Source organism: Puma concolor, chromosome A1 (assembly GCF_028749965.1).
Source record: "Puma concolor isolate L17-30 chromosome A1, mPumCon1.1.hap2, whole genome shotgun sequence".
Taxonomy (NCBI): Eukaryota; Metazoa; Chordata; class Mammalia; order Carnivora; family Felidae; genus Puma; species Puma concolor.
In genome coordinates, this window is record NC_141667.1 from 234190323 (window position 1) to 234214317 (window position 23995).

The 23995-nt window shown below is 40.0% G+C and overlaps 1 protein-coding gene across 1 annotated transcript; it reads right to left on the minus strand.

Annotated features, from left to right (window-relative positions):
• Window positions 1-6198: 6198 nt before the first annotated feature.
• POMP (proteasome maturation protein) lies at window positions 6199-23197 on the minus strand. Its single transcript, XM_025923717.2, has 6 exons — window positions 22990-23197; window positions 20314-20411; window positions 17622-17682; window positions 14695-14796; window positions 10634-10727; window positions 6199-7023 (listed from the first exon to the last, which is right to left on the minus strand). The coding sequence occupies exons 1-6, from the start codon at window positions 22990-22992 to the stop codon at window positions 6956-6958; spliced, it is 426 nt and encodes a 141-aa protein (XP_025779502.1). The 5' UTR covers window positions 22993-23197; the 3' UTR covers window positions 6199-6955.
• Window positions 23198-23995: the final 798 nt, after the last annotated feature.

The window sequence follows — 23995 nt, forward strand, 5'->3', positions numbered from 1 at the left end:
CGTTGCAGTCTGTGTTTCTAAAAGCCCTCCCATGAGCCCGATGCACGAAAAAGTTTAAGAACCACTGCTTTACGCAATACTAACAACCTCTGGCCTCTCAGCTTCATTTAGTGCGGGCCTGTGTTAAATGCAATTTTGCAAACAATTAAAGCCGCATCCATCTTCTTGAGTTAAACGTATCTAGAAGTATCTTGTATAAGGGGATCATACTAAGATTCGAAAAGCACATTCAACCTCTATTCTTTTGCACGTTCCTGAAATTCTTGGCATATAAAAATTAGCAGTCCCCAAATTCCTCCTCCATGCTAGATTTCTTTGGATTTGGCCTCCAGGGGGCATGCTAGGTTCTTAACACTAGCTCCGGGTTTGGGAATAGAGCACAGTGACAAGACAGTAAGTAATTGGTTTTCTCTGGTAAACTGACCCCCTCAGGTGAAAATGTCTTAAGAAAGAAACGCCCTCTGTCTAAGTGAAGAAATTGCTTCCTTGCTAAACCACATTCCTACTTAATTCTCAGGACTCTAATCAGTGCTGCGATTTTCATACATTAGATCTGGTAAGGCAGTGACTTCCACAACTGGGCCAATTCTGGAGCCTCACACTGGTTTTTGCTACAGTACTATGCCTGTAAGACTACATTCTTTAGGCTTCGATAGGTTGGCTTGTGGATTTGAACTTGGGATTTACCTACTTTAAACTTTCCAGTACAGCCAGAAGCAGCCACTCCACCATCCTGACTTTTCCACATTCTGGTTGCCCAGAGCTTTGCTATGAATCGGGCATATGATTTCATGTGACCAGAGAACCACTGGAAAGACAGCTAGACTTCCTACCCAGATTCACTGCCTAACCTATCCCAGTCAGATAACTAACCCCTGCTTCCCACAAGTCTCTGGGGATGTGCTCCCCATAACACCAACTATCTGATGCCAATTTCCACAGCATTCAGAGATCCTGACCGGAAACAACAAAATGTACTGTTTATCTTAAGCACAGTGAATTTACTGGAATGATAGCGATGTGGGGAACAAAGGTAAAAGATAAAAATTAAGTTTCCTTACAACTTACAGCCCGTTGACAAGTCCTTGAGACCCAGAGTGACATTCCTCTGGGAGCTCAGTTGCCTCCTTGATGACACTTTGCTAAGGACAAAAGGCAATCTTAGCTTCACGTTATCCCAACCTCCAGGATCCTGTTAAGTCTACTTTAACACATAAAAATTCCTTTGGAAACTTCCTTTCTCTCAACCCCCCCACCCTGCAAATGTAAACAATCATCCTCCAACCAAGCATATAGCCCACTGATACACATCTGAAGGGTGTCATGACTGAGTTTTTACTAAATAGTAATAAATTGCCTTTTCCTGACAAAAGCTAGTCTCCTCAGGATCCTGGAAACCTTGTTTCCAAAATACCTTGGAGACTTGTGCTATCCCTAACCCCATCCCAATCTGAAGGTATATAATCAGTCACTCTTCACAACCCCAGCACAGCTTTCTGCCCACGGTCCTGTCCCCATGCTTTAATAAAACCACCTTTTTGCACCGAAGACATCTCAAGAATTCTTTCTTGGCCATTGGCTCCGAACCCCAACATTTTCTACATCAGTAGTAGCTTCAATAAAAAGCCAAAGAACAGGTAAGAAAATAATAGGGAGCCAATGGAGCTCCAAAGATAAAGCAGCAGCGACACAGCAATAATCATGCGGCACCAAAGGGCGTTATTTCTGCCAGTGATGAGCCACCTCACTGTCTTCCTCACGCCCTTGTTCTCTGGAGTCCAAGTCCAGGCAAGAGGTTTGATTGGTTGACTCAGGTCACAGACCTGCCCCACGGGCACCAGGAGCAGAGAGGCACGCCTTTACAGAATTCTACAGAGGCAGGTATGTGTGATCTTCCCCCAAGGAAACACGCAATAGAGGAAAGGTGATTTGCCTAAAGAATTCTGAATGTTCAGAAAGTGAGAGTGGATCCCAGACAGCCAAAGTAAGACAAATGAATTCTACAAAGTGAAGGTGAAATTAAGGGTATGGTGGGATAAAGCTAGTCTTGCCTATCTTTGCCCAAAGCTAAACCCTGTTATAGAATATTTAAAAAACAAAAAAAAATCACCTTATTTTGAAAATGGCTAAAAACAAAGTAAAAAAGAAAGCATATTTTCCCTGTCTTTTCTATATCAACTCTACCCTCAGGTAACCAAATGGTAGATCACAGTAAGTTTCCTTCCAAGGGAGTAGTCCGGATAAAAAAGTGAAGAGGGAATGAATGACAGATTTAGAATTTTGCAACCCCTAATAAATAAATGAGCGCATGCATTGGGCGTCGGTGGCCACCAATAACACAAAATGAGAGCCCACTAGGCATTAGGTGTCTTTTTATGTCTTTTTATGGAACACCATTAATCGATCTCTTCCGAAATAATGAGCCTGAATGTGAGTAAATCTGTAGATTCAACTAGCAATTTATAGGAAATGCAGAGGTGAGAAGAACATGTGAAACTGTGTCACAAGGACACAAACAACAAAAGCTAGACTGTGACAAGTTCTACAGAACAACTTGGTCTCTTTAACAAATAGCAAGTGAAAGAAAAGAGAAATAGATGGAGGTTGAACCCATGAATCAAAAGACAACTGCCACAAAAACCAATCACAATGTGAGTTACTTGGATCCTGATTCAAACAAAACAGTTGCAAAAAAAGAGGTTTATAACAATTACTGGACTATCAGAAATCTGAATACTGACTAGACACTGAATTATAAGGAATTATTGTCCACTTAGGTATAATACTGCGGTTATGGTTAGCTTTATATAATGAAATAGCTCAGCATGGAATTGATGAACGAAATTTCTTTCCAAAAATATTGAGGGGGATAGTGGATAAAAAAATGTCAATGAAATAAGGCTGGTCATGAGTATATTATGGAACATGAGATTGTATGGTCTTTTTCTACCTACGTTTGGATGTCTGAAATTTTCAAGAAAAAGTTTAAAAAGAAGAACAATACAGCACTTCTTGTGCCTTATCAGTTCCTTTTATCTTCTCAAATGTTCCTAATATACTGCCTACTTGGAAGCCACAGCGTATAATGGACCAAGACTATGGCTGCCCTCACTTGTCTTGATCTCATGACTTTCTCATGTGATCAGGCAAAACATCAAAACATCAGTAGTATTAAGTTCAGCAGTGTTTTCCCCTATGACTGACACAATATTTCTTTGGTCATAACTTCTCTAATAACTATGATTATGATAACTATGGTAACTAAAGTATCCCAAGTATATTCAAAACTCTGTGAAATAACAATTAGGAGTGCTAAAAATTAAATCCAGTACTTGAACCCCCATGGAATTTTCTTCTCAAATTAAAGGTCTATGTATTCACTAGAATGGTTAGGTTTAGGGCATCAGAGAGTGATGACAGAAAGGGATTATAAAATATAATACAATATAATTATATAAAATATAATACAGAAAACAAACAAATAAAAAGAGTGGTCTAAGTCTTGGGTTAAAATCAATCCATCTCACCAAAAGTAAAACAGCCTAGGTGAAGTTGAAGCAGAATTTCACCTGGTCCTTCACTGACCCAAAGCCATACCCTCTGCGACCTCTATTCTGTCACACAGATGAACAACATAGACTCTTCCTGTCTCCACTAGTTCAAGACGCTAAAGAAAAGCAAAATGACAAAGTACGACTGGCAAAGCAGGTCTACTGGCTCCAGAAATAAACTCGAGATCTGAAAGCAAACTCTAAGTTTTCTAAACTTGATTTATCTTTAAAAGAGGGGCGCCGGTTGGTTAAGCATCAGACTTCGGCTCAGGTCATGATCTCATGGTTCCTGAGTTCAAGCCCCGCATCGGGCCCTGTGCTGACAGCTCGGAGCCAGGAGCCTGCTTCAGATTCTGTCTCTATCTCTCTGCCCCTCCCCTGCTCGTGCTCTCTTGCTCTCTCTCTAATATAAAACATTATATATATTATATATACACATATATATAGACATGTTATATACATGTCTATATATATGTGTATATATATATGTACATATACGTGTATATATTTATTAAAGTCCCTTTTACTTTTTTCAATCAGAAAAAAATAACTGCTGAAATTCGACTCAAAAACTAACAGTATATTCTTATTCTTTAACATAAGGATCTATAATAAAACAAACTAAACATATACATTCTTAAACATTCATTGTACATGAAGGAATCTAAATTTGTTTTGAAATCATGAGCTAAACAGGTCCAAAAAGTGTCACAACATTCTTAGTTTTGCTTTATTCAAATAGCAAGTCAAAATTTAGTTAATATATAGATTTTAGGTGCTTGATAAAAAGAATTTAATCGATGGTAAATTTCAGTGGAAGATGATACACAACACAGTCTGTTTTTCAAAACTTCATCATCTATTTGTTCAGATCACCTTTTACATTCTTGCATGTCTGCGTTTGAAGGAGTAACGAAACACAGGCGAGCACTGGGTTATACACTGGTTATGTGTACTCCTGAAAGAGGGATAACACTGCAAAGGCCACAATTAAGGAAACATGGTACATCTATCAGCTGTATTTTGCACAGAGGGTAGGAAAGAGCCATCCCATGGCGTGTATGCCAAATAGTGCTTAATTTTTTGCCAACCACCCCCAACACTTCCAGACAATAAAACCCACAAATTCCTTTATCCTCATATATATTGAGAGGCTTAAGAAAGAATTAGATTGCACCTCGTTAGGCATGCTTCCATCTTTTATTGTGAATTTTATCATTTTAATGTGAATAAAATGAATTTCAATTAGCCACCAACCTATGAAGTTCCCCTTGAACCCAAAGATAGTTCACAAGCAAAAAAAAAAAAAAAAGACCAGGAAAATACTAAACTAATTCTTCAATAAAGTCACAGCCTCTGAAAGAAAAAATGCCTAATTAGAGTTGGACACCTAGACAGGTAACTCAGACAGCCCTGCAATGGACTCTAATGCAGGAACCCAAATAATTCAACTCCAAGCACATAGTAAAGACTGCAGGAATTAAGAAATGGCAAGCTTTTCAGCAGCGAGGTAGGCCAGAAAAATTAACTAATTAATGCCAATGACTGTTGCTACTACAAAGGCAAAAGTGAGCATAGAGGAAAGCAAGCATACAAATCAAATGTTCTCAAGCCTGGAGAGCTTTTCAAAAGTACACTTCCCAGGATCCATTCTGGTCTTATTGGAATTTCTGAGATTCGGACCCAGTACCAAAATTCCTTCACAAGATCCCCAGGTGATTTTTTGTGTATCCAGCAATCAGGATCACTGGTATTCTTCACAAAGAAGGTAAAAGAGGACAAGGAGAGAGAGGGGAAGCGAAAAGACCTTCAGAAAGTATTCCCATTTGTTTAAAGCATCAGCTTTCCATTTAAACTATGCTCATTAATTTCATAGTACCCTCTCCTGGTCGGGAAGGGTATGTAGTATTCTTAGAACTATGGTAAAGAAGAAATTTCCCATTTTCTTAGTTGAAAGAATATATCTAGAAACACTCAGTGAACCTTCATTAATTCTGTATTTTCTCATAATTTAAGTGTAAAATGGTTTGGCAAATATTGTGGTAGCAAAGGTGTTTCTAAACCTAACCTCAACAGTCAGGAGTAATTTTAGAGGTTTTTTGTTGTTGTTGTTGTTGTTGTTGTTTTTTAATGTTTATTTATTATTTTTGAGAAAGAGCACGCAAGCAGGGGAGGGGCAGAGTGAGAGGGGGAGAGAGGATCTAAAGTGGGTTCCGCGTTGACAGCAGCCAGCCCAATGTGGGGCTCAAACTCATGAACCGTGAGATTATGACCTAAGCTGAAGTCAGACACTCAACTGACTAAGCCACCCAGGCGCCCCAAGAGCAATTTTTAAAAATGTGTCATCTGCTTTATTTCAAGGTTTGTCATCCCTGACACTACTGACATGTTGAACCAAATGATTTGGGATTGCAGGGAGCAAACTCTGAATATAAGCAGTTTTACAATATTCAGTAATAACTTTTTTTATGACATAGAAGGCTACTGTTTCAATGTAAATTATGAGTTTTTAAAATCATCTTCATTTGGCACTTTTATTATCAAAATATATTTCTTATTAGTGAAAGATGACCCATTTAGTAATTAAATCTAAAATTCTTTAATTTTTGTATACCAGGTTCATAAAGAATATCTCATAAGAAAGAACAACCATAGCGAAGGTTTATTTTTAAATAAACTATTATGGGATTTGTTCATGGATACATAGTATGTGTGTACATGAATATTCTGATTATTTTTCAATTTAAGCATCTTGTGATATATAAATCTATGTGGTACAACAGTTTAATCAGCATATCCTGGTTGCTTTATTTAATTTTTCACGTTAAAGACAAGACCGAAATCAAAACCTCTGAACTTATACTTTTCAACCTCAAAGAATAGCTATAATTCTAAAATAGCATCAATACAGCCAATATTATTCTTCTGAATATTAATGAGCTATACTGAAACAAGGTAAAATATAAATACCTTGCTTTGTACTTAATTTGAAGTGTTGCCACTAAAATCAATTACAGATGTTTATTCTGAAAGACATTACTATGAAGGTTGCAGACTCCAATGCTGATAATGATTTCAGAACTAAATTTATAGAATACCCAAACAACAGGTTGCACTGTACACCTGTAGACAGTTTTAAAATACTCATTAGCAACAATTTTTTAAAGATATAGAAGGCTACTGTTTTCATATAAATTGGGAGTTTTAAAAGCATCTCCCTTTAGTGCTTTCAATTGTCACATGGCAATAAACCAAAGACCCAAATAATTTCAAATGATCACAGATACTATTTAGGCAAGAATTCTCAGATGTCAGTACTTTTAATGTTGTGTACATCAAATTATAGTAAAAAAAGGACTATAAACAAGATGCAGTCCCTCTATTTTCATGAACAGCACAAGAGATTACAGTAAACCCAGTTTATATTCCACCATCAAGTGTGGCTCTCCCATTAGTTCACTTTGTGATGGGTCTGAAAACAAACAAAAACAAACATATTAAAGATTCTCAAAAAAAGATAAATTCCATGATTCCACTCACATGAAAATCTAGAACAGGCAAAACTAACATGAAAGAAGACAGACGAGCAGTTGCCTGGGGCCAAAGGTGAGGGACTGACTGCAAAAGGAGCAAGCAGACTTTCTGGGGTGATAAACATTTTATATCTTGACTGGGGGGACACTTACACAGCAGTACACATTTGCTAAAATTCACAGAATATACACTTAAAATGAGAGCATTCTATTGTATGTCAATTATACCTCAATACAGTTGACTGTTAAGCAGACAAACAAAAACAACAACAGATTGAAAACGTTCTTCTTTTTCAAAGCTCCGAAGTTTTCCAGAGGCTTCCCAGAAACAATCTCTAATCAAGAAATTGATCAGTCTCTTAATCTAGTTTGCAAAAACGTTTTATTTCTATTGTTTTGTACTCTCTTCCATACACAAACATAAATCAGAATCCTAGACCAAGAAAAATTTTAAAATCTTCACTCATTTTTAGAGATGAGTCAGACAAAAGACTTATTTTGACCATACAATACACCTAGAAGAGCTTTTAAAATTAATACTAACAGTAAGTTGCAAAATAACAAAGCCTTTTTCCATTTCTGTCCCCTACTCCACAAACAGGATAAACAAACCCCAATGAACTAGACTGTAAAATCAGTTTGTAAAAATAAATAAACCACCCACATTAAAATAATGATTACAGATCTGGATGTTTCCTCGCTGGATCTCCTAAGAGACTAGAGATTACTGTGTCACATCAGTTCAGTCATCTATATACTCTCTGCACTCATCACACCATAAAGCAGCCTTAACAACAACTGACACTGCTGTAATTATTAACAACAGAGTAAACTGCTATGTATGTAACAGGCATTCAAAATCTAAACTTATAAAAAAAAAATGCCTGCACATGAGTACAAAGGATAGACAAAGATGTTTGCCTACAGCACTGTTTCATGTGAATAAGTGAAAAATGATAAGCAACCATCAATAAATGCACTGAGGTATCACGCATACTGTTAAGATAGACCCAGTATACCTGTTGTGTTAAAAAAACAAAAACAAAACACTAAGCAAGACCAAATATTTCTGGTTATATATATTTGTACGAAGACATACAGGAAAAAGTCTGGAAGGAAATACACTAAATATAAATAGCAAGTAAATGAAGAACAAAAGAGAAATGGGTTTGGGGGTAATCATGGAGGACTTGAGTTTCAGCTGTCATGTTTTAAATCGTTAAAGAATACGTTAATTTGTATAATGACAACTTTCTTTTAAACCGTTTTAAACTTTGAGTTTAATAAAGTACATGCTTATTAAATAAGTCACTTCCACCAGAAAACAGCACGCCACATAAGCAGGGCGATGGCCTGTGACTCCAACGTCTGCTGTGAGACCATGAGGGAGGACTGAGCCTCTCCATCAGGCTGTTTAACCACCATCAAGTGAGGGAACTAGAGTAAACAGAAATCCCCTTTCAGCATTAAAAGTCTTGTTTTGACTTTACTATTGCCCTCCTCATATTCCCTTCCCTTCCTCGTAAAACGTGCAGAATTTTCTTGGCCAAGTACTCCCTGATGAGCAAGCAAAACTTCATCACCTCCAACACTGAACTCAAAACCTCCAGTCACATAGGTTTTCTTAACACACTCTTATGTGTGTTGAGACAATTCTCCATGCGTCTCTCATGCTTCTTGTAAGCCTTGGATACACAGCCTGCCTTTGTTCTAGGCTCTCTGTCCAAAGTTGTTACTAAAGTGAACAGACTAAGAAGACGACAAAGATCGTGTCTCCTCTGGAGCACAGAACAGGAAGCCTTACTGCCTATTGTAAAAGATTCAGATGCCCTTACCTGGGGGTTCCTCTACCTGTAATAAAATACGTAACATATGCAGCATCACCTGACCTTCTTCTGGCTGCTCCGTGGGAGCTGGGGCTCGGGGAACCAACCAGAAAGCTGACACTCCAGCTACTACTACTGCTCTTAGTAATAAACTGTTGTCTCTAGGAATCTTGTCTTCTGCCCGGATTCATGAAACCATGGCAGGCTAACCTGTTAGCTTCTAGATAGGACAACATCAGAGTTCTTCAGCTGTTCTCTCAGGTTACAGACCCTGAACACACTGGTTCTACCTCTACTTTATCAACTAATTCATACATCTTCTAGGAATCAGGTTATGTGTCATATTCCCAAAAGTGCCCCTCTCTCCTACTCAACAACAAACTCTACCCCTATCCCTTTTTATTCCTAGAATTTATCACAATTTGCAATTATATGTCTGTGTTTAACTGTTTAATGTTTACCTCCTGCCTTAGAAAGCACAGTTTGTTTTGGTTTTTTTTTAATTTTTTTTTTAATGTTTGTTTATTTTTGAGACAGAGAGAGACAGAGCATGAACGGGGGAGGGGCAGAGAGAGAGGGAGACACAGGATCGGAAGCAGGCTCCAGGCTCTGAGCTGTCAGCACAGAGCCCGACACGGGGCTCGAACTCACGGACCGCGAGATCGTGACCTGAGCCGAAGTCGGAAGCTCAACCGACTGAGCCACCCAGGCGCCCCAGCACAGTTTGTTTTTTTACCATTGTATATTCAGAGCCTAGCTCAGTGCCTGATACACAGTAAATATATAAATGAGTACATGCTCAACAAGCATCTCTCACTTTCTTTACACAAACTTACAGGAGGTGATTTTTAAGTAAATGTGTTCTTATAACTAATTTAAAATGCAAGATAGAAACATGCAGACATGAACAATCACCTTGCTAACTTAAAATGAGGTGTAAGTTCAATGTAAAAAGCTTAGGGATTCCAGGTTTTCCTGCATTCAAACAGTTCCCTCAGGAAAGATTCTCGAAGGGCAGGCTCACTAGACTTCTGTTGTGTCCACAGCATTTCCTCACCGGATATCAGCAGCCAAGCAAAACTAGTATAATTTAATCCTGTTGGGTTTTTCTGTTTCTCCTGAACCGCCGGGGCAAAACGAGCAGAAACAACACCAGACAGAATTATATTTGTTTATCTTCCTCAGGAGCAAAAAAATAGGGGATGCTGCATGTATGGTTCTTACTTAAAAGTCATTTATCTCATACATGCTACAATTATCCAAGGAATTTTGTTAAAAATGACAGATTCTTCTTTCCTATTCACCACCTACAGTAGCACAAAAATTCTTTGGGGGTGGGAGGCAATTTTTAAGGAAAAATTTTCTTATTTTTTCTAGTCCTTTTAAAAACTAGTCGTGTCCCACAAATATTTTAAATACTGAAACAACAATCATTGCTCAAGCTACCCTAACAATACTATGTTAGACTCACACATTAGTCTATGTCTGCAGGACATGAAATGAAAGACTATCATTAGTTGATTCATAGTAACTTTCACCTTTAAAAACCAGTTCAAGTACAGTTATTACCATTAAATTTTGTCTGATTGCAATGAATAAACACAAGTGAATCCAATGAGCTGTAAGGGCCATATGGATGAGGACAGGACACTGTGGGTTTTGTTTGCTACCATTGCCTTGTACATTATTAGGGCTCCATAAAAAGGTGCTGAATGACACTTACCATTAAGAATATCTTCAAATCCAATAGTCTCATCATTACCCCTCAAAATATCCAGTGAAAGGTTTGAGCTTGGAAGAAATGGAAGACGCTGAGCCTTCAGGAAAAATATGAAAGGGCAAGATTAGAGAAAACCAAAGGGGGGGGGAAACAATAAATAATCTAACTTCTTGCTCTTCATTCTTTATTTGTAAAATTCACAGAACTAAATAAACAGTTTAACCAGTGGGGGGGAAAAAACCAAATAGCAGTTCATATTTTAGACCCAAACCAAATTTTTTAAAATTCCTCAAAACTTTACTCAAAATATGTAAAGACCCTGAAAATTAGAGTTATTAACACTATTAGTTTTATTAACACTTAATAATTCCATCAGGTTTGCACCTGATGGGGCTTTGGGGCTTTGCTTCTGTCATACACATGACGACGTGCAAAAATCCCAGAGCCTAACACCATAATCTAGTTCCAAATAAAGGTGGGATGATCAAATTCCTGAAGAAATTCCACCTTAGTAAGAGTACTACTCTACTTAGCAAACTGATGACTTCACTCTGTATGTTGTTTCATATTGCTCATAGTAAAAATGTAAGTTATGGCCCTTTAAAACAGTACTGGTAACCAGAAAGGAAGGTCAAAGTCACTTGTGAGGCCTTTAAAAAACACAGTAACATCGGGCACTGGGGTGGCTGAGTCGGCTAAGCCCCCGGCTCTTGATTTTGGCTCAGATCATAATCTCATGGTTCATGAGTTCAAGCCCCACATTGGGCTCCGTGCTGGCAGTGCAGAGCCTGCTTGGATTCTCCCTCCCTCCCTCTCCCACTCTCGCTCTCAAAATAAATGAATGAACTTTAAAACAAAACAAAACAAAAAAAACCATGATACCATTCTGAACTAGCAGTATCTACTTTTTTCAAGTACCGTATTTTTTTTAACTTTTTTTTAAAAATTTTTTTAACGTTTATTTATTTTTGAGACAGAGAGAGACAGAGTGTGAACAGGGGAGGGGCAGAGAGAGAGAGGGAGACACAGAATCTGAAACAGGCTCCAGGCTCTGAGCCATCAGCACAGAGCCCGACGCGGGGCTCGAACTCACAGACCGTGAGATCATGACCTGAGCCAAAGTCGGATGCTTAACCAACTGAGCCACCCAGGCGCCCCCTTTTTTTTTTAATGTTTATTTATTTTGAGACAGAGAGAGAGCAGGAGAAGGGCAGAGAGAGAGCGAGAGACAGAGAATCCCAAGCAGGCTCCGTGCTGTCAGCACAGAGCCTGACACAGGGCTTGAACTCACAAACCGTGAAATCATGACCTGAGTTGAAATCAAGAGTCAAATGCTTAACCAACTGAGCCACCCAGGCGCCCCTTCAAGTAAAGTATCAAGCATAGGATCTGCACCCTGGTTTGTAAGCGTAGCAGAGAAAGCACGGGTTGTAGAGCCAGTGGTATCTGGATCCAGACTGTTTTAGGACTCACCATTACTTTAGCTTCGTAGAAGTACCTGATCTGTCTCACTCTTGGTTTCCTCATCTGGGAAACAGGATACTATCACCTTCCTCTCAAACTGGCGGAATGGTGTGGTGTAAAGTATGTATTTGGTATAGTCGTTGGCACATACTTGGTATTCGATGAACTTTTATATAAGCAAACCAAATTTTCAAGTTTTGTGTTCTCTGTTAGTCGTAAGATTAGTTTGGATATTAACAAAAGAATACCAAGAGTGATGGTCCGTGACCATATGATACCAGTATTTTAAAGTAACCATGACTTTGAAATCTCAGGGCATTAAGATTATCTCCCCCAAGAAAATATAACCAGACTAAAACTATTTTTAATTACTAATGGCTTATAGAATTTAGGATGAAAAAATCTCTAGGTTGACAAATGTATGTATGTATGTATGTATTTTTGTTTGTTTGTTTTTGTTTTTTAAAGGAAAGTAGGGAAGACAGAGGAAGAGACAAAAATGGAGCTTTAAGTTAAATCAGAGAGTAAGGGGCCTGGTAGGTACAGTTTGATCAGACACGGTCCTGAGAAAGCACCAAAAGCAGGAAGGAGCAGGCGGTTGTTATATTTCCCAATAAGCGAGAACCACAACAGCACAAGGATAAGGGAAAAAGGCGGGGCGGGGGACAGAATTCCGGACGAGGATTTTTGGATTAAATGGAATTAAAAGTTTAGGCCCAAAATATGAGCAATATGTAACTGGAATCTGAGTAGCAGGAAAATAAAAGGGAAACGAACAATTCTGTGCCAAACATATGTTGTATTTAATCTTCAGAGTTACCCTAATAACCCGACAGTGTTGTTCCTGTTAATTCCATTTCACATTAAAAACAAACACAAGATCTGGGGCTCAGAAAGGTCTCTAACTTGTTTAAGTTCTTAAGACTGGTAGGCAGTGGAGCCAAGATTCACATCCAGGTTACTGTTAGAGCCACACATGCTCTTTCGGAGCTTGATCCTTGGAAAAAAGTTCTGAAACAGCTTCCAGGACGACTCAGCCAACACAGTTGCTGGCATTAATAGAATTTGTTGAAAAAGACACAGTAGTAGGAAGAACACGTGCAAAAGCCAAAAGGCCAGAAAAAAAACTAGGACGCTGAAAGTAGTTTCAGGAGGCTACGAAGTACACTGGAGAACAAGGAGAGGCCAGTTCAGGAGCACAGCCACATTACAGGGTCAGAGAATTATTCTGAGGGCAAAGTGAGGGGAGTGCCACGATCAACTCTGTATTTTACAAAAATTACGTGGCTACAGCATGTACAATGGACTGGAGGGCAGCAGGGGTGGGTGTCGCACTGATCCAGACGAAGCACAGTAGGGGATCAAAACCAATGCAGAAGCGATGGTGTCAACGTGTAATTGATTGGACGGTGGGAGGCAGGGTGGTGGGTGGGGACAGGTGCCGCTTGAGACAACCAAGGCTAATGCTGCAATCTCTGCCTTAGGTAGCAACCTAGTCACACGTGACACACAGTATGTGCGGCATAACGAGTTCTGTACTCACACATGTGAAACGTGAAGTGCCCGTGGGACTCACAACTGGAGAAGCCTACAGGTTTACAGCTCATGAGAATTAAAACTTGGGAGTCATCAACATATACATGATACCTAAAGTCACAGGAATAGGTAGGAAATAATAGGACGAGAAGAGGACTGGAGACGGGAACTAACAAACCTGGTATTGCAAGACGCAGAAGAAAAAAGCAAAAGGAACCTACGCAGAAATACCCGAGAAGGCGATTTCAGACAGGAAGCAGTATCAGGAGAAGTGTGGTGTCCTAAAAGCCAGGGGAAGAAGGAAGGAGTCATTGGTATTACACACCACAGGGAGACCAGACGTCCATGCTGTTCAGGAGCACCTTCACTGGTGATGGAAGCCAGGAAACACGGGGTTGGGTGGACAGGAGGCAAAGGCACATACGCAGCAAACAGAGGCAAGTCTACGACACTAACCTGGCAAAAGTACATTTAGTGAGCGAGAAGTTGCTATAAAGGGACTGATACAACATTTGGGTCGTTTTAAAAGACAGAAAAGGTCGGGATGCACATAAACACTGCTGAGGAGTCTGAGCAAGTAGACAGAGAGGATGAAGACATCAGCTACAGAAAGGATCCACAAAAAGGGAATTCTCTGACGTGGTGTGAGAGGGCAGAACCTAGAACACAGGTCGAGAACAGTTCTTACACCTGGAAGGACATTTCTGAAGATCTTATTCTTTAGCAACAGGCGTACCCAGCTATATGCAAACTGCCTGCTACACACCACCACATGGATATTTCTAGAGGCATTTCAAATTCAATGTAACCCTCCAAAAAGAAAAACATGAAAGCAGATGCAGGTAAGTTTTGGCACTGAGCTCTTAATTTGAAGTCTTCCGCTTAATGTCTTCTTTTTTTTCTGTATAAAGTAGGACTCGGGGTCCTATCCTAAAAGGGGACAAAGTAGAATAGGCTGTAGAGAAGAGAAGGTAAGGTTTATAGGGCTATGAATAGGGAAGAGTCCTTCCAGTCCATAGCAACACACAGGTGGAATGTATCATAGCTGACATGCACAAACTCACCTGCTGCACTGCCTTGAATTCCATTTGTAATTTGAGTGGAGCAAACAGACCCTGGATGTTTCTCAGTGTGGAAAAATTCATTTTATCTTGGTTGAGCTGGAACTACACAGGACAACAACGGAAGTTGAAAGGTTACACTCAACACTCTGCTTTCAAAACCTCATTGATACATGTATAACGCAACACTTAGACAAAGCATTTTACTATCCATAACTGAAATAAAAACAAAACACTTTTGTTAATAAAGTTTAGAGTACGTACGTCTGTTTTATCCAGCATGCAGGTATAGGGTACTTCACTAACGTAAAATTACCCCTAAAACTTGGATTTACAAAACTTTAGATGAAGAATGTTTTTCACATTGCAAAAATACATTTACAAAACGTTTCAGTGCTTTTGATTAGAATTCCCGCAAAACTGGTAAAACACAGAAAGGTATAAATAACCTGAGATCCAGAAATAGTTACATACAAGTGACAAAAATGGTGAATTTCTCAGTATGAAAATATACAATTCAAAGGATTTCACAGAAGAAATAATCACACCCATTATACCACCCTGTTAACTAGGCTATAATGTTTAAACTCCACTCTTTGGAGCAGTAGATTCCTGGGGGGTAGGGATCCGAAACTCTAAAGTCTGTCCAGTTTGCATTGAGTGCTAATAAGGAATTTTTTTTTTCTGGAATCATAGTTTTACTAAACATTGATATTACTTGTAAAAAACTTTGACAATTTAATGTACTTCAGGCAAAATGAATCAACTCCATTCATGGATTCTAATCATACAGTTTCCTAAAATGGCTCTTAGGGGTAGCGGATATGATTTGCAGACAGACTGCTACAAAGGTCTGTGTAAGTTAACTATAGTAAGGTAAAGTGACCTGTGTGATCATTTTTTATTACACTACATTCTCTTGGTAAGATTTTAAGTCATGGCAGGGGCAGGGTAAGAAATTTTAATCAAATACCTACTGAGAGATTAGTGCCCACTGAGACACAACCTGGGGCCATATACGTGAAGTCTAAAGGATATTAAGCAATATGGTTTTTAACTACTGTAGCTGGAGTGCAAAATTTTAACAGATGGTCCTTAGAGAAAATATGCAATATTTCATTATGGGTATATAATCTGAAGTTCTCACTGAAGGGTTTCCTTTAAATACTGAATTAAGTAAATACAGTTTTATGTAAAAGATTCAATTTTACAAACTTTGATGAATGTATCCACCTTATAATATGCTGTCAAACTGCAATTATCAGTCAACATATACTTAATCACTAACAACCACATGCAAAATTAGAATTAGGCTCTGTGGCAATGTACGACAACCAGTCTACCACGGAGAAGGTTGTATGATCGAACTGGGAAAACATTACATACAGATCAGGACTTCTCAACCCCTGGCGCTATTGACATCTTGGGCTACATAATTATCTGTCGTGGTGCACGGGGACAGTCCTGTACACTGTAAGATGTTTAGCAGCATCCCTGGCCTCCGTCCAACTGATGCCACTACCAAAGATCCTTCTTCCCCAACCCTTGTGACAATTAGACCTTTTCAAATGTCCCCTGGAGGAGGCAAAATCATTCCTAGTTGACAACCACTGGTATGAATAACGATGGCCATCTTCCCTATCGTTACTATAGCTCCCAATCATGGAGAGCTACTTTAAGTCAGCATGTGCCAAGTCATGGCTATTACTAACTCCATTATACAGATGAAGAAACTAAGACTTAAAGAGAAATTAAGAAACTTGCCAAGTTCACTTAGCTGCTAAGTATGGTACCAAGAATTCAAACCTGGATAGTTCAATTACACAACCTGTGCTGAAGGATTTATAACAGAAAGTGCCAGACAATTTCAAGAGACTCCCACTACCTGGTTAAGTGATTAAGGAGACTACACAGAGGTGGCACATAGAAGCTGAGTCTCAAAACAACTATATGATTTTTTAACTCTTCATCTGGGCCAGTCTCACTCAGAGTTGTCCAAGTTTCTCTTAACATGTATTGCCCAGAAGTGAACCAATATTCCAAATAATACTTGGGAAAGTGAGACTGTCTCCTCCCTTGATTTGAGTGAGCCCCATCTTATTAATAATAACATTGCACCATCTTCCTGAATAAGACCCCTCTTTATTCTTGCTCTGAACATGTATTTAGAAACCCTGTAAGCTGCCTTACAACATCCATCCAGGCTATACTCCCTTTGGAGTGACTGATCTAAAACTATTCAAATGTCTGCTCTCTAAAGCCTTCCACTAGCCATATGCACAAGTGGTTGCTCCGTCTTCGTCCTCTATAGCATTTTATATAGCCCCTCTCCACTGCCTGTCCTCCCGTTAAATTTTCAGCCCCTCCAGGATGGGGATTATGTCATATTCCTCTGTGTACCTACTATACCACATAAGAGGATATGTCCCTCAGTACCTTGGAGGTGCAGGGCTTGAGAAAGAGGTCAAGGCTAGAGATAAGGATTTGGAGATCAATAGCAAAAATGGCAGAGGAAAAATATGAAAGAAAACAGGATCATCAAATGGGGAAATATTATGAGAGGAATGGTGGATTGGCTTTCAGAAATGTCCATAAAGGGGCACCTGGCTCAGCTGGTAGAGCATGCGACTCTTAATCTCAGGGTCATGAGTTCAAGCCCCATGCTGGGCGTGGAGCCTAGTTAAAATTTAAAAAAGAAAAAAAAAGAAACATCCATAAAAAAGACAAAAGAAGGAATGTGTAGAGCTTTAGTGAAGCAGTATAATGATAATTTGAAGCCTACTCTACAAGGATACTGAAAATAAGTCCTCATATTCTTCATGGTCAAATGCTCAAAATCAAAAATGTCTTAATAAATGAAACCACATAAGTATTACTAAAACTATTCTTCTACTAGAGAAGAAAAGTAAAAATACAAGTAACATACTTACATTTTTTTCTGATAATTCAAGAGGATGACTAGGCAAAAGTTCATTTTTCACACAAGGAAGGCTGAAAATAAACATTTAAAAGGTAGATGATAAATCACTCAATCCCTAAAGCTCAAAATCACATCTATCAATGCGTTTATCTGTAACAGAATGCCACAAGGGACTTTTGGGGGACGATGACACTCTGCATCCTGACTGTGACAGTGGTTACAGAAACTGATACATGTGTTAAAATTCATATAACTATGAATTGTAACATAATGAATTATAACGAGTTATATAACATTAAGAGAAAAAAAGTCAAATCTACTATATAACTGTTTTAAAATGTACCAATTATAGATACTAGTAGTCAATTAACTAGGGAGAGCCCTTCAAAAAACAGTGTTTAAACGATGCCCTATTATCTAGAAGAAATTTAATAAAGTATGTTTAAAACTACTATTACTTGATGACGTGCTTCCTTTACTATACAAAATATCTACACCCCTTCTGTTTAGGTCTAATACATATTCAATATTTAACGTATCTTTAATAAACACATGTTGAACAATGTGTTTCACATTTACTGAACACCTAGTATGTAAGGTCACACGCTGCTAGAACCAGACCACTGGTCTTTATCACCCTAGATATATAAAGATAACTATTCTTATTGCCAAAACAGGATTTGAAAGCTGAAAGAAACCACAGAAATCCTGCAACAACCATTTACTGAATACTGTCTTTGTACAGAAGTATCCTACAAGTGGAATTTGAAAATGGTTCTGTTCACAGCAATCTTATAGTCTAACCAGGAAGAAAAAGGAGCATTTTATGTGAAAATAAATAAATAACAAATCATCAGAACTTGGTCACTGACTAACTCGTGAACTTGATTACACTATGCCATAAATCAAATTCTATTCTCTAATTCCAAAGACTATAAACTGCATCTTTCACTATAAAATGGAAAGACAATAATAACAAGGCATCATATCTGTCCCCAGACACCAGTATTAGAACAACATTCTATTATAGCAGGACCTAAATATCTTAAAGTTACATACAGAATTCAAAATTCAGATGCTACTCTTATTGGATTAAGCAGAAAGGCAACCTGCCAAGAAGTACTAGAAATCGAGACCTAAACATATAGAAACCTGGAAGAAATCAAGGGTACAACTGTGCACTGAGGGTAGAGAAGAAAAATAACAATGGCTAACACTTACTAAGAACTTACTAATGTCAGGGACTGTTCTATTTTTCATGTACTAACTCATTTATTCCTCAAAATAAGATTTATACTATTAACAGCCCTATTTCACATACAAAGACTCTGAGAAATAGAGCAATTAAGTAACCTGCTCAAAGTCATACATCTAGTAAAGAGCGGATCAAAACCCAGGCGGCCTAGTCCAGAGTTAATTCTGTATCTGCTGTGTTCTAGTGTCTCCCAGAGAATTACTCCAGTAGGAAATAAGATTAAGGACACAATGGCTTTCCAAGTCAGCAGTAGCAAAAAGGAGAATCCTAGCAAATCATGCTCCTGGGTGACAGCTCCTAGAAGGAGGCCCTAATCTGGGAACCCACTACCGTCAAAACATTTCTTCATTACAGAAAACATCCACTGAATGGATAAAGAAGATGTGGTACACAAAGACACAATACTCACACACACACTGGAGTATTACTCGGCAATCAAAAAGAATGAAATCTGGCCATTTGCAACCACGTGATGGAACTAGAGGGTATTACAGTAAGCGAAGTCAATCAGAGAGAGACAAATATCACAGGACTGCACTTATATGAGGACTCTAAGATACAAAACAGATGAACACAAGGGAAGGGAAGCAAAAATAATATAAAAACAGGGAGGGGGACAAAACATAAGAGACTTTTTTTTTTTTAACGTTTATTTATTTTTAAATTTTTTTTTTTTCAACGTTTATTTATTTTTGGGACAGAGAGAGACAGAGCATGAATGGGGGAGGGGCAGAGAGAGAGGGAGACACAGAATCGGAAACAGGCTCCAGGCTCTGAGCCATCAGCCCAGAGCCCGACGCGGGGCTCAAACTCACAGACCGTGAGATCGTGACCTGGCTGAAGTCGGACGCTTAACCGACTGCGCCACCCAGGCGCCCCATAACGTTTATTTATTTTTGAGACAGAGAGAGACAGAGCATGAACGGGGCAGGGTCAGAGAGAGAGGGAGACACAGAATCTGAAACAGGCCCCAGGCTCTGAGCTGTCAGCACAGGGCCCGATGCGGGGCTCGAACTCATGAACTGCGAGATCGTGACCTGAGCTGAAGTCGGACGCTTAGCCGACTGAGCCACCCAGGCGCCCCAAGAGACTCTTAAATATGGAGAACAAACAGAGGGTTACTGGAGAGGTTGTGGGAGGGGGGATGGGCTAAATGGGAAGGGGCATTAAGGAATCTACTCCTGAAATCACTGTTGCACTATATGCTAGCTAACTTGGATATAAATTAAAGAAGTAAATTAAATAAAAATTAAAGAAAAACAAAAACAAAAAACATCCACGCCCACACTCACCCAGTCTAAGGTATATTACTTGCTATGTCCCCAATTAAATATATATTTATGGCCTATCAAAATATTTAAAGAATACTGTGAAAAAGAATTCACAGAAACATTTTATTACAACAAAGTCAAAGTCACAATTCCGCCCCTCCCCCCCACCCATATACCCTTTTCGAAGAAGATCATGACTTTCAAAAGGTCCACTTGCTGAAAGTTCAGTAACTGGAATACTGTCCTTTAGCTGAGATCCAAGTCCTCTGGCATTCTACGACACAACCAAAAACACCATTAAATACAAAAAACTTTTTAAAACTTACACTGAACATCTATGTAAAAAACTGTTTAAGCATTAGACAAAAAAATAAAGTCTCTGCCCTCAAAGAGCCCATAGTCTAGACAATTGTGATGAGACTTAGCATTATGGTAGGGTGATCATACATGGTACACTAAATAATATCAAACTTGGGAGTAGGTAGGATCCCTGAGTTGATCTCTGAATACTGTCATATTGAAAGGCATTCTAGGAAAAAAGAACACAGGTAAAAGAAAGAGACATAAATGAATACGCTACAAGTAGTTTGAGATAACTCCATGTCTCAGTGAGGCAGAGGTAAAGGCAGACTGGCAAAATGAAAAAAGGCTCGAACATGCGAAGAAATTCAGGTTTTATTCTGAAATTGAGAGAGCCTCTGAAGGTTCTGGCATGATCAGAATTACTTTCATCGGAAAGATTCTTCCCCTAGGTTGAAATGATTAGCACAGAATGAAAAAAAGTCGAGGGCAGAATCCTGGAAACCACTACTCCTTAAAAAAGCACAAGGAAATGGGGTTAAGAATGAATAGAATGGCTAGAAGAATGAAGTCACAGAAGCTAAGAAAAAAAAGGGACGTTCAGAAAGTATTTGGTTTCTGAAAGAGGGTACGCCCTATGAAAACTAAATCTAATCAGCATAATGTAAACAAAACCAAAGACTCACAGTACATTGGGTACTACCGTATTATCACCCTCCACATCTACGCTATAAAACATTTAATCAAAAAAAATTCAATAATTATATTTAAATATAAAAACCATTTAATAATCAGCAGGTGATTTATTAAACACCCATTATGTATCAGGTATTCTGGTAGATGCTGAATGTACACCTTTCCCAGGGTTGAGTCTAATGAAGATAAATTAAACAAGCAAATAAAATGCAATAAATGTTACAACAGGGAACACACAAGAGCTAACTTTTAATCACGTGTTGCTCACATACAACAACCCTGTAATTCTGCAGAAAAATGTACAACAGCTACAGGTAGTTTGGTGAGCAGCCTTACACTACTCTAGGAGAAACTACTCTGAGAAACCAGTGTTTTATGTTGACTGTTGGATTTACCCGTGTATTTTATTTGGTCAGGTACTTTATCCTGTCCAGGGTTTCTTCAATCTACCGCCCTACTTCAAGACCTCACACCTGGGTAACCTTAACAGCACTCTGCTGGGTACTGCTGTCTCTAGACTCTTCCACTTTCCAATTCTGCATCTCAAGGTTTTCCTAAAACATATAATCTTCCCCACCAACCTGTTAAAAAAAAAAAAAAAAAAAACCACCTTTCACCGATTCACCAATGTCCAGTCTGAAAAACAAAGCCCAATATCCTTATCCTGGAACTCAAGAACCTACACAACAGGCTCCCCAACACAGAAGTCAAGGTTGATCAGGAAATAGAATCTGGAATCTATGTAGTGTGGCCTGTCTCTAACCTCCTACGTGACTATGATCAAGGCATACAATGTCTCTGGCCCCATTTACTTATCCTCCCAGGCACCTGAACTCTTGCCAGGACCACAGTGGTATGATTCTACCTTACCAAATGTATCTCCTGGTACTTTCCCACCAGGAAAGGAACACTCTCTTCCTCCCAGATTGCTTTATTGTAAAGTAACAGAAGGAAAGTTTCTTCTATGCACAAAGAAAAGGAGAATTCTGATCTCTGGGTTCTACTATTATCATTTCCCCCAATTTCCTTCTGTACAACATCAGGATAGGCACCCGATGTTTCTACTAAAGCAGCAGAGAAACCAAATCTATGAAAAGTATCACGAGTTACACCTCAGAGAGTTTATACAACATCTTCATAATAATCAGCAATATTACCAACACAAGCTTTCTAGATTTAGATGGCCTAGTATCAGAATCAGGGGCCAGGGCGGTTCAGGAGTCTTTCCCAAGCATCACTACTTTTACGTTACAAGGAGAGAAAGGGAGTGGAGGGGGGAGGGGATGCACTAAAGATACAGACACACGGGGAGTAACAACTGCTTTGATTTTTACCCCTCCAACGTCTGGCACACTACAAGCTCCCAGAAATGTCTATAAAGGTAAGAGACGAAAAGGAGACTTTCAGCTGTGGGTCTGTTCGCAAAGCAGTTCCGAGGTCGGGGGTGAGCGAGGAGTTCGAGGGCTCTGGGCCCCCAAGGTTCGCCCCTCTGGGGCAGGGTAGTCTGCAGCGCCGCGTCACAGGCTGCACTCTCGGATGTGCCAGCTCGGCGCCAACCACGAGGAAGGAGCCGGGGGGTACTGGGGACTTGGGGACGAGGGGGCGCAGACCGAGAGAAGAGAACCAAGCGAGGGGATGAAGCCGAAGCGCTACTCGCGGGACCCGCGCCGAGCCCAGCCCGGACGACAGCCACGAAACCCCCAACCCCGTGACTCGACAGATCATGGCGCCCGAGGCCGGCCTCATCCTCCCGCCGCCGCCGCCACCCCGGGACGAGCCAGGAGGAGGCGGCCTGTTCCTGCCGGGCCAGGGTCCCGAACCCGCCGGGAACTCAGGTCGCCCGGGGGCTCACTCACCATCTTCAACTTGCTCAGTGAACAGCCTCTGAGCCCCGTTACCGTCAGCCGGCCCCACTGCTCACTTCCGTTTCCGGGGTTGCCCCCCCCACATCCGCCGGAAGTGCGTCCGTCCGGGCGAGGAAGGAAGGAGGGCGCGGGGCGCCGGGAGGGAGCCGCGCGGGGCCGGGGCTCCCACGCCTGAAGTCCCGAGGGACCCGGGGCCAAGGGCGCAGTAAGGGTGTGGGCTGGGGGGAGGGTGGGGTCGGGACGAGATGTGCCGGAGGGGAGGGAAGACGCGGACCTCCGCTTAATGATAAACATCCACCGTTGGTACAGTATTTGAAGATGTGCAGTGCGCTTTGGTAGATGCATCCCCTTAGTGAATACAAAACCTCGTCCAAGGGGAGACTACATTTTTCGTGAGGGCAAACGAGGCACAGGTGCAATGAATAATTTGCAGCGTTTCAGCTAGAAAAAGGCAAAAGTAGAACACGAGGCTTTGCCAGTTCATTCTTTAAAACCATAGAACGAAGGTCTGCTATGTTCAGAACCCTGTGCGGAGGCTAAGAATATAGAAATGAATGGGGCTGATGTGGTTCCTAGGCAAGAGGAGCAGCGGAACTGCTGGGGGTGGGGCGGGTGACAAGGAGCGAAGTACGGATGATAATTACCAACATATATTGGGGCTCTTCTCGCGATAGAATTCTAAGCCCTTTACCTGAATTATCCCCTTTAATCTCTTCAATAATCTTATGAAGTAGGCTCTATTGTTATCTCAACTTTATAGGCAAGGAAAGCAAGACAAAAGAGTTTAAATATGCCCGAGGACCCAATCATCCGTTTTCAAAGCATTATACTGTGTTGCCTTCCAAATATAACGCGATAAAATGGACTCCTACTCTGTTACCATATAATGGGGATAACTTAAAGAATCCTTGGGCTGATACTGAAAGGTAGGCGAGTATGGGAAAGAACATTACTGGCAAATTTGCGCAAAAACTGAACTGGGAAAAGAGGTCTGTGT